At 56.3% G+C, this 15,364-nt stretch overlaps 4 protein-coding genes across 4 annotated transcripts; all 4 read left to right on the top strand.

The window, feature by feature from the left end:
• Positions 1-56: 56 nt before the first annotated feature.
• On the top strand, positions 57-1,289 carry SPEM1 (spermatid maturation 1). The gene is made up of 3 exons (XM_054575611.1): positions 57-200; positions 294-354; positions 556-1,289. Exons 1-3 carry the CDS (start codon positions 57-59, stop codon positions 1,287-1,289), a joined length of 939 nt encoding a protein of 312 aa, XP_054431586.1.
• A 2,005-nt stretch (positions 1,290-3,294) lies between these two features.
• SPEM2 (SPEM family member 2) lies at positions 3,295-5,057 on the top strand. The gene is made up of 3 exons (XM_054575610.1): positions 3,295-3,432; positions 3,593-3,650; positions 3,778-5,057. The coding sequence occupies exons 1-3, from the start codon at positions 3,295-3,297 to the stop codon at positions 5,055-5,057; spliced, it is 1,476 nt and encodes a 491-aa protein (XP_054431585.1).
• Positions 5,058-5,848: 791 nt separating this feature from the next.
• Positions 5,849-9,578, top strand: SPEM3 (SPEM family member 3). Its single transcript, XM_054575670.1, has 3 exons — positions 5,849-5,986; positions 6,139-6,196; positions 6,316-9,578. Exons 1-3 carry the CDS (start codon positions 5,849-5,851, stop codon positions 9,576-9,578), a joined length of 3,459 nt encoding a protein of 1,152 aa, XP_054431645.1.
• Positions 9,579-12,395: 2,817 nt separating this feature from the next.
• Positions 12,396-14,019, top strand: TMEM102 (transmembrane protein 102). Its single transcript, XM_054575609.1, has 2 exons — positions 12,396-12,609; positions 12,700-14,019. The coding sequence occupies exons 1-2, from the start codon at positions 12,396-12,398 to the stop codon at positions 14,007-14,009; spliced, it is 1,524 nt and encodes a 507-aa protein (XP_054431584.1). The 3' UTR covers positions 14,010-14,019.
• Positions 14,020-15,364: the final 1,345 nt, after the last annotated feature.

Here is a 15,364-nt window from a genome sequence, read left to right as displayed (position 1 = left end):
GTACTGTGACACAGTGGGCTGGGGGCCTAGGGGCCCTGGTGGCCCTAGGGACCCCCATGGCCATGGCTGAGGAGCCATGGCCCAGGTGCGCCTCAAATCACAGCCCTAACACCAACAACTTCCAGGACCTGGGCGGCTCCATCCTGCTGCTGCTGGGCCTGATCATCTGCATTAACATTGGCATCAATATGGTGACACTGGTCAGGGCAGGGCCGGGTGGGGGGTGCTGGCAGGATGGCTGGGGCAGGCCTGGTGGCCAGGGCCTGCCTGTGGTCACTGTGTCCTTCCCCCAGCTCTGGCTCAGACTCCGTGGCTTCCTACACTGCATGTTCTGCCGTATTGTTTGTGAGAAAGGTAAGAGTGGCCGGGGGGAGGTTAGGGCAGCGGAAGGGCAGATACCCAGGTGTTCGAGCCTTTGACGCTAGGCCGGCCCCATCCCCTCCCACTCTCCCCTCTCAGATGCCACAGCTGTGTCGCTTCTCTCCCCGAACCCTGCCTCTCCACGCCCGTAGGAGCCGGTACCCCCTCAGCCTCTTCCCTCTCCCCTGCCCACAGAAGCTTCTAAATCATCCTCACATCGAAAGAAGACCCGGCCCCCCAAGCAGAGCTCCCCTGCAGTCCACCTTCGATGCACCATGGACCCTCTGAAAATGACCCTGACACCCCCGCCCACTCGCCGCCATTGCCACCGAAGCTCATCATCACGCTGTGCCCACCACCCAACCACCTGGGCCCCTGACGCTGACAATGAGAAGCCCCTTCATCAGCATCCGGCAATCTGCTCCCACAACTGGGATCGCCCCCCAGACTGGGAAGGCTTCCAGTCCGCCCACGAGGCCTGGGGTCCCTGGGCCCAGGACACCGTGGAGCCGCCTCCCCAGGCCATCCACTTCCAGCAGACCATAAAGGCGAGGCCCCTCAAAAGAGAGATGCGGTCAGATCTGGCTCTAGAGGCCTATGTGTACCCTGTGAACCCCCCAGCTGCCGGCCCTCACGTCCTGAACCGCAAGAACAGTGGAGGCGGGACAGGGGTCGAGGGGGAGCAGGAGCAGTGCTCGCCTGCCCCCCCAGCTCCACCGCCCATCAGGGGTCCAGCCATGGTCCCAGATGTCCCCCGGCGTCCCTCTTCAGTCCGCATAGCATATGACGCCCGTGACGTGAGGCGGCGGCTTCGGGAGCTGACCAGGGAGGTAGAGGCTCTGTCCCACGGCTACCCCATGCCCTGCGGATCCAGCACTGCTGAGGGGATGGGCAAGGACTGGGTATACCGTCCCCTGGCAGAGAGGTGACTGGGAGAATAATAAAAAAGGAGAGAGGAGGTGGTTTGTGGTGGAGTGTCGGGGTAGGGTAGCAGGGCCAGGGGCCACACAGCTCCTGGAAGCCCTCATTGCCAAGGAATGACCTCCCTGGGAACCTTGGCAATGGCCTAGAGAGCCCTGAGGACCCCGATCAACCTCCTGGCCTCCACCTCCCCATCGGCCCTGTCCTCAGACCTTTCCCAGGCCCTTCTTGATTCCAAGGTTCCTGTCAGCCTCTATTCCATTTTCTTTAGTGCGCAGAGAAGGCTCCCTACCAATGCCACCCCAGAAATCCAGAGAGTCCTATGCTAAAAGGGAGACCCTCATCCCATGGCTCCAGGCCCTCAGAGGTCTGGTTCCTGCTGGAGCCCAGGTTTAGGCTGCGGCTGCAGGAGCCCTGGTTTCTCAGGCCCTGGTTTCTTCCGGGAGGGACCACTGAGAGCAAAGAAGGTAGCCAGGCCCTCACAGTTCCCCAGTCAGCACCTCGAGCTCCCATGAGTTCCTAAACACTCAGTCAGGCTTGGAGGATGAAATATTGGGGACGCTCTCAAGGGCTGCCTCATAATAACATCACAGCCTTCTGTGACCTCACTCTTTTGATTCATTCCTCCATGTCACAAGTGAGAAGACTGAAGCCAAGTGACTTATTCAGGTCAAACAGACATCAAGGATCAATTTTACAACCTCAGATACTTCACCCCCCTGCTTCTGCAGGTAGATTCCCATTGCCACTGAGTCAGCCTGGTCCGTCAGAATCTCCCACCTTCCTTAGTTTGCCATGTGAACTCATCAGAATATCCCATCCACGGGAGAACAGGGATACCCAGGCAGCTGGGATCACGCACATACACAAACTCATGCGCACATACAACTTGAGGACGAGTCATATGAGTGCACCTAACCTGAAGGAACTGGACCTCACCTTGATGCCAGACGGGTTCCTGGAATGTGAGCAGACAAGCCTTTTTTGAATCGCCCTGCTTCCCTGTTAATTTTCATTCAGCTAATGTCATTGATCGTTTGAAGCTCATTCCATTCAGTAGGTATGCACTGCGCACCTACCACATGTTTGGAGCCTTGACGGAAAGTGCCCACTGGCTGTTCTTCTGTTGCTGCCGAGTTGTTTATTGCACAAGCAAATGACTTGCGGTCCCCAGGGCACCCCTTTCACAGACCCCAGTGATGACCTTGGTTTAAATCAAAGGCTCCTTTGTCATATCAACAACTACATCTATTTTGTGCTTTGTGAATTTCACTGGTTTTCTTAGGTGGCAGCTAACAGTGCTTCAACTTGACGGGGCTGCTCAGAGGGAGGGCTGTCGGTTAAGGAGAGAGATCCTGGTTGGGGGGCGGTGCCTGGCAGAGGCTGCGACCCCTGACAGGTGGAATCAGTCTTGCTCTGAGGCAAAGGGGCCAATGGACTCAGTGACCACCCACACCTAGAGATGGGTAGGGGGGTACTGGCACTATTATGACAGGGAAGTGGGCAGGACATGAGGACACATTGGGAATGTACAGTGAGGTGACTTCAGAGGGGACTCTTGCTGTCACCATCCATCTAGCGCCAAGTAGGCGTGGGTAGGAAATACCAACGGGCTACATAAGCTGCTATAATGTCTCAAAAGAACAATGAAATAGAGGAAATGGTTTATGCATGACTCAACCCCTGTGAAGGCTGTCTCACTACTGTAGCTACCATACTTTCAAATCAGGAATCAGGTGTCGGGGTAAGCAAGCTCCCTTGGAGACAAAGGGACAGACTGAACTCCGGGGTAGCTGGGGACTGAGCCAAGGCCAGAAATGGCCATATATCGAGCCAGCTGAGTGGATAAAAGAGCTGCCACCTCTGCATTGTGACTGCTGCCAATGTGCCTCATTATGACCTGGCTCCCTCAGCTGGCAGGTGTCCCCAGGTCCTGCCATGAGTGCAGTGTGGGTCGGGGCTGGTGGGGGGGGGGGGCGGTTGCGGCCCAGGTGGCCCTAGGACCCCCCCACCATGAAAACCGAGCTCTGGTATAACACCCTGGGGTGCTGCAGTCAACACCAAGAAAGTCCCCAGGATGCTGAGGACTTCCTACTCCTGCTGCTGGGCCTCATCATTCTTGTGAACATTGGGATCAACGTGGCAACTGTGGTCAGTGGTGGCTGTGGACCATCCCTGTGGGGGTAGAGGGCAGAGAGTGTGAGCCAGCTTTGGCCTGTACCTCCACCTTCAAGAACAAACTTGGATGGGAACAGCGTGGGGGTTGGCGGTGGAGAGCCTGGTCTTCACTCTAACCCCACCCCACCCTCAGATGTGGCATGGGCTCCAGAATGTCTTAGACAAGATGATCATTTGGATTAACCAGAAAAGTGAGTATGGCAGCAAGAGGGGTAGGGGACACACCTGCTCCCCTTCTACCATCACAGCCCTAGAAAGACAGGCCCCAGGGTCCCCACTGACCATTGCCCTGCCCACATGGACTCTTGCCTCCCCCAGATGAAACCTTGCAGGCTGGTGAAAGTTCCCCGAAAGATGCCCCAGCCAAGGTCCAAGATGTCCACATTCACTGCACCCTGGACCCCGTAAAAGTGAAGATGGCCCCGCCCACTTGCTGCTCCTCTTCCTCCTCCCGCCATCTCGGAGACCGCAGGGGCTACCGCCCAAACCAGAACCACCCCTGCCACCGCTCCCCCTGCAACCACCAGCAGAATCCAAAGAACCACAGACAGTTCTCCAACAATTGGTCAGTCTTCCATAGCCCACAACACAGACAGAAGATGTCACAGCTGCGACCAATGCCCTCTTTTGATCAGGAGGACCTGGACTCCTTCCTGGAGGAGGAGGACAAGCTATGCTTTCTACATCCCAAGTACCCCCAGCGGCGCTGGGGAGGGCTCTACCAGCGAATAGGGGCGCGCTCCAACCTGGGGCTGTGGGGCCGCCAGGGTGGGATCCTGGCCAGCTTGCCACCACCCTCTCTCTACCTGTCACCTGAGCTGCGCCGCATGCCCAAGCGCGTGGAGGCCAAGTCGGAGCTGAGGCTGCAGTCCTACAGGCCCCGCTGCTCACAGTCCCGCATCTGGGGCAACGTGGAGGCTGAGCAGTGGACCTTGTCTCCACCACCTCCCCACCGGCTGCCCCCTAATCCCACCTGGGTCCCTGGGGGACACAGCCCTTACCCCTCAAGGGGCCAGCTACTGTGTGACTCCTGGGACCAACGGCGGCGTGGTCTGGAGAGCTCTGAGCTTCCCCCTGCCCTGGTGCCCCGGAGCCCCCGGCCGGAGGCCCGGGAGCACTACTCCGCACAGTCCCACCGGCAGAGCGTCCCTGGCCATGCTTATAGCCAGCCCAATCGCAGTCCCCACCCATCCACGGGACACTTGAGCTGCACCTCCAAGGATCCCCACGAGGTACGCCGCCGGGCCACCGAATGGGCTGAGGCGCTGCCCGCTCGGCACCCCCTGACTACATCCACCTCTCTCACTGTGTTGGGCGAGGTCTCCTATCAACAGGCCCTAGCTCCCAGCTCAGCCCTGTTCCCCTACTCCGCCCAGCCCCTGCCCGAAGTCCAGGCTCCTGAGCCCACCCCACCCCCACACACCTTCATGCCGCTCAGCCGGAGCCCGGGGGGCAATGCCAACTACCAGGTGTATGACAGCCTGGAGCTGAAGCGGCAGGTGCAGGAGAACAGAGCACGGGCCAGCTCACTGCCACCACCTTCCAGCTCAGCCTCAAGGCCCTCTTTGCACAGGAGCCGGGCGGGGAAACTCAACTAACAAGTGGCAAATGTGGGTGGTGGGGCAGGGCGCTAAAAGAGGAATAAAGAACAACAGAGTCTGGGGAACCACGTGATGGTCTGTGGCTGGGAAGCGCCAATCCCTCTGCCAGCCTGGACCCCTGTCCTTGGCTTCCTGAAATGAGAAATCAGTGTGCCCTTGGCGTGAGGTTCCCCTTGGATAAGTGGCCCCAGTCCTGCCTGCAGGCCCCTCCTGGTCCCGCACAAAGCACTAAGTAGCTCTTGCAGCTGCGGACTCCAAACTGCTGGTCTCCAGGCATGTGCCCTGTGTAAGGCTCTCCCTGTCCCCAAAGGAGGCTCGGAGGCTCAGCCCCACACAAGATGCTGAGGTTAGATTCCAGACCTGTGTCCACAGCTGTGCAGATTCAGGCCTGCAGCCTAGCGCAGGACAGGAAGAAGGCCAAGGCTCTGGATTCCAGCCAGGCTTTTCCCGAGGCTCTGAGGCCATGGTCTTCCCAGTTTCGGAAGCGATCAGGGGAATGGGATGTGTGTTTGGATTAATGAGTCAGAAGGCGATGAGGTAAAGGAAAAGGGCACGAGAAGGGAGGTGCGTTGGCTCCTGGGCCCTGTTTGACTGTCCAGGCTCAAGTTATTTGAACCTGTTTACCAGGGAATGCCACCCTGGGCCTTCCTTTTCCTCCCCTTTTCTCATTGTGACCCTCAACCCCTGTCCCATTATGACCTAGTTCTCCCCCTCCCCCACCAGAAGAGTTTGGCTACTAGTGAATATGTGGGGGCCAGGGGACCCAGGTAGTCCTGGGACCCCCGGACATGGGTGAACGAGCCCACCATGGAGCCCCAAAGTGCTCTGGCACCAACCCCAGGAAGTGCCAGGACCTGGGAGACTCAATTCTTCTGATTCTGGGCAGCTTCATCTTGCTCAACGTGGGGATCAATGTGGTGACTCTGGTCAGGATGGGATCTGGGCAGCAGGGTCAGGGGAGCCCTGGGGTCTGAGGTGGGAGGGGGCGAGGTGAGAGGGCTGCTGGGATGTGGCCAGGCTAGAGTTGGACTTCAAGGCTCACCCTACCTCTGGACCCTCCCCTTCCCTGCTTCCTCAGCTCTGGAGGCACCTGAAGAGCTCCTTGCGGATTCTTTTCCATCATTTTTTCCCCAAAGGTGAGTGGCCCTCAGCATGGGCTCAAGGGGATGTGGCCCCATCCTCTTTCTTCTACCTCTCTCCCCATTTTCAGCCCCTCAGGAACCCAGGCCTTGTCTTATCCCACCTTTCCCAGCAGAGAAGCAGCCCAGCTGTACAGGCAGCCATCCCATGTGCAGGTGCTGCTCCATGGATCCCAAGAACCTATGCTCGAAAGTCTCTTCCCACTTCCATCATCGCCCAAGCTTCCTGCTCAGGCACCCTAGCCACCTTGACTCCTGGATACCAGATATGAATGATGAGAAGGCTTCTAGGTGCTGCTGGATACCGCCTCAGTCTGGATGTGCTAGCGCCCCCATGGAGACTCCCTGGGGACTGTGGAAGGAGAGGATGATGGGAACTGGGGAGGCCCCTCAGGTTATAGCCTCAATGGCCCAAGGCACCTTTACCTCAAGGCAAGAGACATCTTCCCAGTTCACCAAGATGAGCAAGCTGGATATGGTTCCACTCTTCTTGCCCCAAGAGAATAAGGCTAAGACCCCAGACTACGACCCAGCCCAAGCCCCAGCCCAGACCCGGACCCACTCCCCAGTCCGCCCCCCTGAGCACACCCCCACCCAGGCCCAGACCCACTCCCCAGCCTGTCCCCCTGAGCACACCCCCCTCAAGGCCCAGATGCTCTCCCCAGCCTGCCCCCCTGAGCACACCCCACCCCAGGACCAGGTTCACTCGGTAGTCCACACCCCTGAGAACACTGCCACGCAGGGCCATGACCCTGAGAAGACCTCAGCCCACACCATGGCCCAAGCCCCTGCCCAGGTCCCCGTGCCTGTGTTCGCCCGCTCCCTGGACCACACCCTTGAGCACATAAGAGTTCATGCCCCAGCCAGAAACCTGGTCCATGCTCATCTAACCTATACCCGTGCCCATACATTGGTCCCTCCCCCAGCCTCTGCCCCAGATCCTCCTCTAACTTCTGCCCCTGCTGCTACTCCTGCCCCAGCCCCTACACCAGCCCCTGTCCCAATATCTACCTCAATGCCTGTCCCAGTACTGGTCACGGCCCCAACCACCACACCAGTTCCTGCTCCTACACCTAACCCAACCCCTACCCACAGTCTAACTCCTATTCTTTCTACCATGACTGCCTTCAGCCAAGACCCACCTACTGACCGTGTGGTCTGTGATACCCTCAGGGTAAAGCAGAACTTATCCCATGTGTGCCCTACCCAAGATGCTGGGCATTCCAGAAGGAATTTGGGTACCGTCTCCAGGCCCCCAGATGGTCAGGGCCTGGTAACCTTTGGTCCAGCAGAGCAAACATCAAAGCAACTTAGTGAGGACACTGCCAAGTCCTCTACACGATCCATACTGGGTCCCCTGGAGTCGGGGAATATGGAATGGAAGATCTCAAATGATGCCAAAGAGAAGTTCTTACAGCCCAGGACCTTCCCTTACTGCGATTTCCATCCTTGCAGTTCTGAGAGGAGAAACACAGACTCCCAGCCTCCAGTCTACCCCCAATTCCTGATCTGTTCCAGAGATGCTTCACCTTCTCAACCTTGCCTTCATTCTCTAACCAGTGCCCAGGACTCACTGTGCATCATTCCTGCACCATGCACTCTTTCTCTGCCTCTTGTTTCTCCCAGATCCTTTGTTCATCAACCTACCAGCCACCAGGTGACACCTTCCACTTCAATACAAACCTCCAACTTCCCCCCAACTCCTAAGTCTCCTCAGTCCATACCTTCTTCCCAGTTTCCCATCCCTCCCCAGTTCTCTACCATTTCCCAACCCACATTCCAACCCCAATCTCCTGAACTTTATGAGAGTCTAGGCCTCACCCCAGACTCTAGCCTCCAAAGGACCCCAGGCCCTTTAAAAGACACTAGAGTTGCCAAGAACCCAGGCCTTACCCAAGATCCAGGCCTCCACAAGAACATAGGCCTGGATCAAGATCCAGGCCTACGCAGGCTCCCAGGCCTTCCCCAACACCCTCATCTCTGCAAGAAACTGGGGCATTCCCAAGACTCTGGTCTTCACAAGAATCCTCCAATTACCCAAGATCCTGGCCCCCAAAAGAGCCTAGGTTCTCCTCAGCATGTAGGTATCTTTACAGGCCCATGTCTCACCCAACCCTCTGGCCTCCATAAGAACACATTTCCCAAAGCTTCTGACATTCAGAGGAGCTCAGGCTTTGTGCAAGACTCTGGAGTCTATAGTAATCCAAAACAAAACCAAGAGACTGTACTCTGCAAAAGTCAAGATCTCTCCCAAACAACTGGCCTCCATAAGAGCCCTGGCCCTTGTAAAGATTCTGGAGGATGCAAGAGTACAGGTAATGCCCAAGATCCAGGAGTCTCTAGGAGTCTAGTTCTTACCCGAGATTCTGGCCCACATAAGAGCCCATGCCTCACTGAAGACTCTGAAGTCAACAAGAGCACAGGCTTTCCCCAGGAACCTGGTCTCCACAAAAACCCAGTCTTTGTCCAAACCTCTGGCCTCCATAAGGGCTCAGGCCTCACCCAAGACTCAGAAAACTACAGGAATCTTGGCCTCACTCAAGATACTGACCTTCAGATGAATTCAGGCCTTACTCAAGCCAATGAAGTCAAAAAGAGATGTGGCTTTACACAAAATGTTGGAATTTACAGGAGCCCAGAGTATACCCAAGACTCTAACTTGCGCAAGTGCCCAGGAATTAATCAAGATCCTGGCCAACATAAGGGCCCAGCTACTCCCCAAGACTCCAGCCTCCCCGTGACTCGAGGCCTTACCAAGGAATCAAGCCTCTACAAGGAATCATGCCTTATTCCAAATCCTGACCTCCACAAGAACCCCAACCTTGTTCTGCATGCTAAATCTGTCCAAGTTGTGGGCCCATCTCCGACCCCAAAGTCCACACTGTCCCCAATGAAGTCATTTGTATCTGAGGAGGCTCCTTGGAAGGAGAATGCAGAGCAGCATCTTCCATGTACTTCTGAGCCACTCAGTCAGAACTCTCCTTCCAAGGCCCAGGTTATCTACAATGACCTGCAAACCTTCTCAGAGGTACCTGTACTAATTGAGCTACAGCCACCCTCCCAGCGAGCAGGCAGCCAAAGCTGGGTTTACTGCCCTGTGAATACAGTTCCTCCAGCCTGCCTGAACTATCGCCAGATGTCTGTGCCTCCCCAAATCAACTGTAAGATCCACTGTCCTGGGCCATGTACCCGGGTAGGGCATGTGGTCTTTGATGCTCGCCAGAGACAGTTCGGAGTGGGCAGAGACAAGTGTGGAGCTCTCTCTCCTAGGCACCTTCACCAAGAGGCATCCAGCAACTCAGTGGAGACCACCAAGTGGGGATATCAGTGTGTAATGAGGCCCTCAGAAAAAGAGGGGACAAAGGTGCATCAGGAATAAAGAGACAACAGAAGTGCTCTGTGATTGTTTGGGGACATCTAACCCAGCCCCTTTCCTGACACTGGCCACTCTCAGGGCCTGATGAAGATTGAAACGATATTTGTCCCTTCTCCTCCTCCGTAGCTGTAGAGCTAAACCCATGATCCCCAAAGCCCTAGAGCTGCATTTTCCAACACAGTAGCCACTATCTACCCATGGTTATTAGGTGTAAATTAACATTAAATACAATTTATAATTCTATTCTTCTGTCTCCTCCACATTTCAAGTGCTCAGTGCTATGGGTGGCTAGTGCTTCTGTATTGGACAGCACAGATTTAGACCATTTTTCATCATTACAGAAAATCCTACTGGACAGCAATGCTTTAGAGTTTAGAGGAACTTTCCCTTGTCACCCATTCCCAGCATCTTCAAAACTCCCACTGAGCCCAGAGAACTTAGTTCTTTTTAGGGTGGTTCAGAGGCCACCCTCTGGGGAAGAGGTAAGATGCAGGCATGTCAGATACCTGATTGCCCCAGACTGCAAGAAAGAACCCAGTCTTCAGTTTTCTTGGTCTCTTGGGTCCCAACCAGATATATTGAAACCTGCCTCTCCAGTTCTGGGCTGTGTTTGGAGGCTCTGAGTTGCTGAGGAAGATCTCTCTTTGTCAGTGTCTAGGAACTCCTGAGATCTGGGCTCCCCAAATTGAGCTCTGGATTCTGAGAAGCCCCTTCCTTTACAGACCTGTAACTTTTCGAGGTGCGTCTGCTTAATTCTCTTGCCTATGGACTTAGGCCTGTCTCACTCCAGAGAGAGTCACCAGGGAAGAGGGAATGTAAGAAGTCCTGGTCCAGCAATGGACAGGTCTGATTTGTAAGTCTGTCCCGGTTTCCTATCTTTTGTCCCATTATTCTGGTTCTGTGTGTCATTCAGCACTTAAGCTGTGTCCCTGATAGCACTGGCTACTGAAAATAATTTCCTTCTCCATAATTTCCCTTTGCCTTGCCCCAGCCCAGCTGGGAGTTTCCTCTGGATTTGATTCTCAGTCCTGATAACTCTTCTGTGTAGACACATGACAAGTGAAATTCTGAAGTGTTTTCTCTACCACCATGCATGTGTGTCTGAGGTGGGTATCACTAATATGTCCCTTCCCTGAATCAGATGCCCAATTCTGGGTCACCACCTGTGTGTTCTTGCCTAACACTGCTACCACGGATTCCAAGGGGAAATTACCCAGCTGGGGAGCCCCTTTCTAATATGTCCCCAGCTCAGCTCTGACGTTGGATAAGTCATGCACAGACTTTCTAGGCTCTAGTCTCATCTTGAAAATGAAGTTATAATTGTATGGAAGAACCCTTTTAGATCTAAATGACCAGGGCTCCTCTACTCACAGGGGATGTAGAGGCTTCTCTTTATCCCCAGGCCCTAGGGTGTGCCCTCTGTTATTGTCTGCTATTCAGATCTATCCTATTACTGATACGGAGAGATCCGATCAGGTCACTGGGGAGAAGTAGGGAGGGGCCATAGGAGGATTTTGCGAAGGCAATGGTTAGCAGCCTAGGACGGAATTGGCTGAGGAGCTGAATGCCTCCGGAGTGCATGGAAATAAAGAGGGCTGGCTCTCTGGCTCTGGGGCTCTTCTTCCTGAGGGTACCTGGGTGATGGTGCTGCAGCTGCCTGTGCTTCCCATTGGACAGTATTTTGGATGGGAAGGAACTCTGGGCACAGCCTAGGATTGGGCTGGCCTGGCAGAGGGTGGCAGGGTTACTCTTCTTTGGGTGTTCTCAGGGGACGAGCTGTGAGACGGAAGCCTGCTGTTCTTCCAAAATGTGTAGTCTGTAGCCTTGTATCTTACATTGTTTTAGTTTGTAAACTAACCCTATAGGAATAAGATAACTAAAAACTAACAGGGGAGAACTCAGGTGTTAGAGTTTAGCCTTAATTGATAGGCCTAAGTGACTAATTCATGTGAAAAGCTGTTATTCCAAAATTATGAAGCTTTTGAATAAAGACTCCCTTTATCACCAAACCCTTGCCTCTGGAATTTTTCCTAGAGGGCGATGGACAGCAGGACCCAACTGCTGTCTGGTAACATTACCCCTCTGTTCCATTCCCAGGAATGTTTGCGTGGGGCTGACCTGGGCTTGGAAAGAAAGAGAATGGTTTATCTCCATAGAAACCACAACTTCAGCCAGGCACTTCAGGAGGACAGGAAAGGATGTGGGGGCGTAGCCTCAACTCTCCTGTATTGCTGAAGGCAAACTGCAACTCCTAGGATAGGGCGAGATCTGAGCAGAGCAAAAAGACGTGTTGGCAAAGGTGGGGCTCGCTGGGAAGCACCCAGGCTGGCCTCTAGAAAGGGGCGTGGCTGTAACGTAAGGGCGTGGCCTTGCAGGCAGCCGGAAGAAGTTACCTGTTGGATGGCTCTATCCATTCTCTATCCAGCGCTTGCAGTTACCCCTAAAAGGGAAGCCGCAGACCGTAAGCCTTTTCCGAAAAAGTGGTAAGGGGAGGTAGACAAGGGACGGCGGAGGAGACTGGCTATTGCATTCCGTAGGAGGGGCCCAACAGCTGCTTTTCACCTGCTGAGTCAGGTGAACCGGTCCATGGGGGCGGGGACCAGAATACGGGAAAGGCCAAGGGCAAGGACAGAAGAGGTATTTATTTGTTCGTTTTCAAGACTAAACTTACAGCCCTTGACCGGCAGACCCACAGGCGTACTTGTCTAGGGCACTCGGCCTTTGGAAGAGAGAACGAAGGCGACTTCTCAGCATTAAAGGAACGACCGGTTTAGGCTTCCGCTCGTCCTTGTTTTCCCTAGCTCAAAACGACAGAGCCCGATGGCTTCCGCGGTCTGGGGGAGTGCCCCCTGGTGGGGCCCGCCGCCCCCGGCCCCAGCGCGCCCGCTCACAGACATCGACTTCTGCTCCGGAGCGCAGCTGCAGGAACTAACCCAGCTTATCCAGGAGCTGGGTGTGCAGGAGAGCTGGAGTGACGGCCCCAAGACGGGACGAGACCTTCTCCAGGCCAAAGACTTTGTTTTCTCTTTACTCGGTAAGTAACCCTTCCAGCCTTTCAGAAACTCCCCTCTGAGCCCCGCCCCGGCATCGTGTCACCCTCTCACAATTCCTTCTCTTCCCTTAGGTCTCGTTCACCGCCAGGATCCCCGCTTCCCTCCCCAAGCAGAGCTCTTGCTGCTTCGTGGTGGAATTCGCGAGGGCTCTGTGGATCTGGGGACTTCACCCCTAGGTCCCTACGCTCGGGGACCTCACTACGACGCCGGCTTCACACTCCTGGTGCCCGTGTTTTCTTTAGATGGCACTGGGCAGACGCTGCAACTGGACATGGAATCCGGTTACGCCTGGCTCTGCCTCCCAGAACTGATGCAGGGAACCTCAGTCCGAAAGGCATGGCAGGATTGCCTAGGACCCCCGATCCCAGGAGGACGTAATTTGACCCACCAAGCCGAAAGCGAAGAAAGTCCCAAGTACCAGCAAATCAACGTGGGCCAACCGCACGGTTACGTCACTGAGCTTGAGCTAAACGTATCTTTGGAAAAATCACCTAGTAACGGCTCTGGGCCTGAGTCGCCTCGGCAAGACGTAACCGATGTTGGCTCTCCAGCACCACTAAATGATGACGTCACCAAAGCAGCCGCGGACAGTTCAGTCCCACAGTCGTCGGCGGCTCCGGAGGCGTGGCCTACATTGTGCCCTGCCAAGGTGGCTGCGTGGTTCTTTGCTACGCTGGCTGAGGTCGCCAAGTCCCTGATCCCGGTCCCGGGTGCCCCGCGCTTGGTTCACGCAGCTCGCCACGCGGGGTTCACAACCATCCTCCTGACTACGCCAGGGCCCCCACGCCGCCTCCTGCTTTTCGACCTGATCCCTGTGGTGTCCGCAGCTGGCTGGCCCGAGGGGGCTCGGAGCCATTCGTGGGCCGGGCCGCTGGTCTCTGAATCGTCCTCCTTCTACCTGGTGCCGGGCGGCGACATAGAGCGGCCGGGCGCTTCCGGCTGGCAGCTGTGCTTCGCCCGCCAGGAGCTGGCGCTCAAAGCGCTCATACCCGCCCCGCTGCTGCAAGCGCACGCGGCTGCCCAGGCACTGCTGCGCCCGCTGGTGGCCGGGACCCGGGCCGCGGCGCCCTACCTTCTGCGGACGTTGCTCTACTGGGCTTGCGAGCGGCTGCCAGCGCTCTATTTGGCGCGGCCGGAGAACGCAGGTGCCTGCTGCCTGGGGCTGCTGGATGAGCTGGGCCGTGTGCTCGAGGCTGGGACGCTGCCCCATTATTTTCTGATAGGCCGAAAGCTCTGGGCTGGGGACAATGCTGCTGCGCTCCTCGCAGCATTGGCCCGGCTTCGTGGGGATCCCGCCCGGGCCCTGTCTGCCACGGTGGAGGAGGCCAAGGCTGCGCGCAAGGGGGGCGGCTTAGCTGGCGTGGGAGGCGGGGCCCATTAAAGACTACTCCTACCCGCATGGAAAGCGCTTCTGTTAGCTAGCGGGATGTGGAGGGCACTACTCGCCCCTCACTCGGGAGACCAAAACTGGTTTCCCTGGAGCCGAAACATCCTGCTCTAGAAGACGTCTTCGCAGGTCCCTCCCCATCATTCCACTCATCTCCAGCCCCATCCCTGGTACAGGTGGTCCCATCCTGGCTCCTCTGTGTCCAGCATCCCGCGCGCCCTGTTACAGTTTCTGGCAACCATCTTTCCCCAATTCTTGTGATCCTTTCTCTCAGGAGTCAATAGGGATGAGGGGAATATATTTGCTGACAAAACGCAGAAAGAGGTGTGGAGACGAGAGACAGACCCATTTGACTCACACAAAAGCAGACTTATTAAGGAGGTCGCATTTGGCCCCAGGCTAGATTTCAACCACCATCTCCAATCTCTTCGGTTATTACCCCTACTTTTCTCACTCAGTTCTGTCCCCCTATCCAGGGCAGTAGGGTCTCATTCTCTGCTTTGGTAGTGTCCGCCGTCCCATTCATCTGAAACTCAACCTCTCCACCCAGTCAATGGAGACACCTCCTTGTCCCTCCTCCAAACCCGAGACACGCGGCCTTGCCTCGGCTCCGCCTGCTCCTAAGACTGTCCCCACTCCCTGCCTCGAAGGAACCCCCGGGCTCTGGCCGCCCAGTTTCATCCCTGTTTCCCGGCGTCTCCGCCCCCTGCCCCGCCCCCCGATCGGCTCGGAGAAGGGGGAGCTGCGGTTGCCACCGCCGCCTCAGCTTCCCACTGGCGCTGCTGCTGCTTTCGCCGCCGCCACCGCTATCGCCGCTGCACTTGGTCCAGCCGCCAGGCCCAGTGCTCTGACTTTACCGGACCAGGACGCTCTGCGGAGACACCCTCACTCTTTTGGGGGCCCGGGCTCCTAGCCAGGCGAGGAGGGGGAAGCTCCGCTTGCGGGGGACAGGGAGGGAGGAGCCTGGAGCCGGGGCCAGCACCCGTCGCGGGATCAACAAGAGAGGACAGGTTGAGGGGCGTCGGGGAAGGGGGGTTGCTATAGGTAATCTCAGCGAGGAGGAGGAAGCCCTGTCGCAGAAAGCTCTGATGCACTGACTTCTAGGGGGCCTGTTCACATTTGGGAACTGCTGACAACATGGGTGCACTCCTCTTTTGGGGGGCTGGTTGGAGGGGAGGACGGAGGATCTAAATAGCACCAGCTGTCCCCAAGGAAATTAAGGGGCTGCCAGAAGAAAAAAAAACCCCGGATGCTCCTAATTTCGAGGTGACAGAGGGCCCTCCAGACAACCACCTGGTGTATCCACCAGGAAAGGTGGATTTGGAGGTGACTTCAAAGAGTGGAGGATA

Source organism: Pteronotus mesoamericanus, unplaced genomic scaffold (assembly GCF_021234165.1).
Source record: "Pteronotus mesoamericanus isolate MK-2021 breed Mesoamerican mustached bat unplaced genomic scaffold, CSHL_Meso_final contig_317, whole genome shotgun sequence".
NCBI lineage: Eukaryota > Metazoa > Chordata > Mammalia > Chiroptera > Mormoopidae > Pteronotus > Pteronotus mesoamericanus.
Note: the sequence above shows the minus strand (reverse complement) of the source record. Positions and strands in the feature narration are given on the sequence as shown.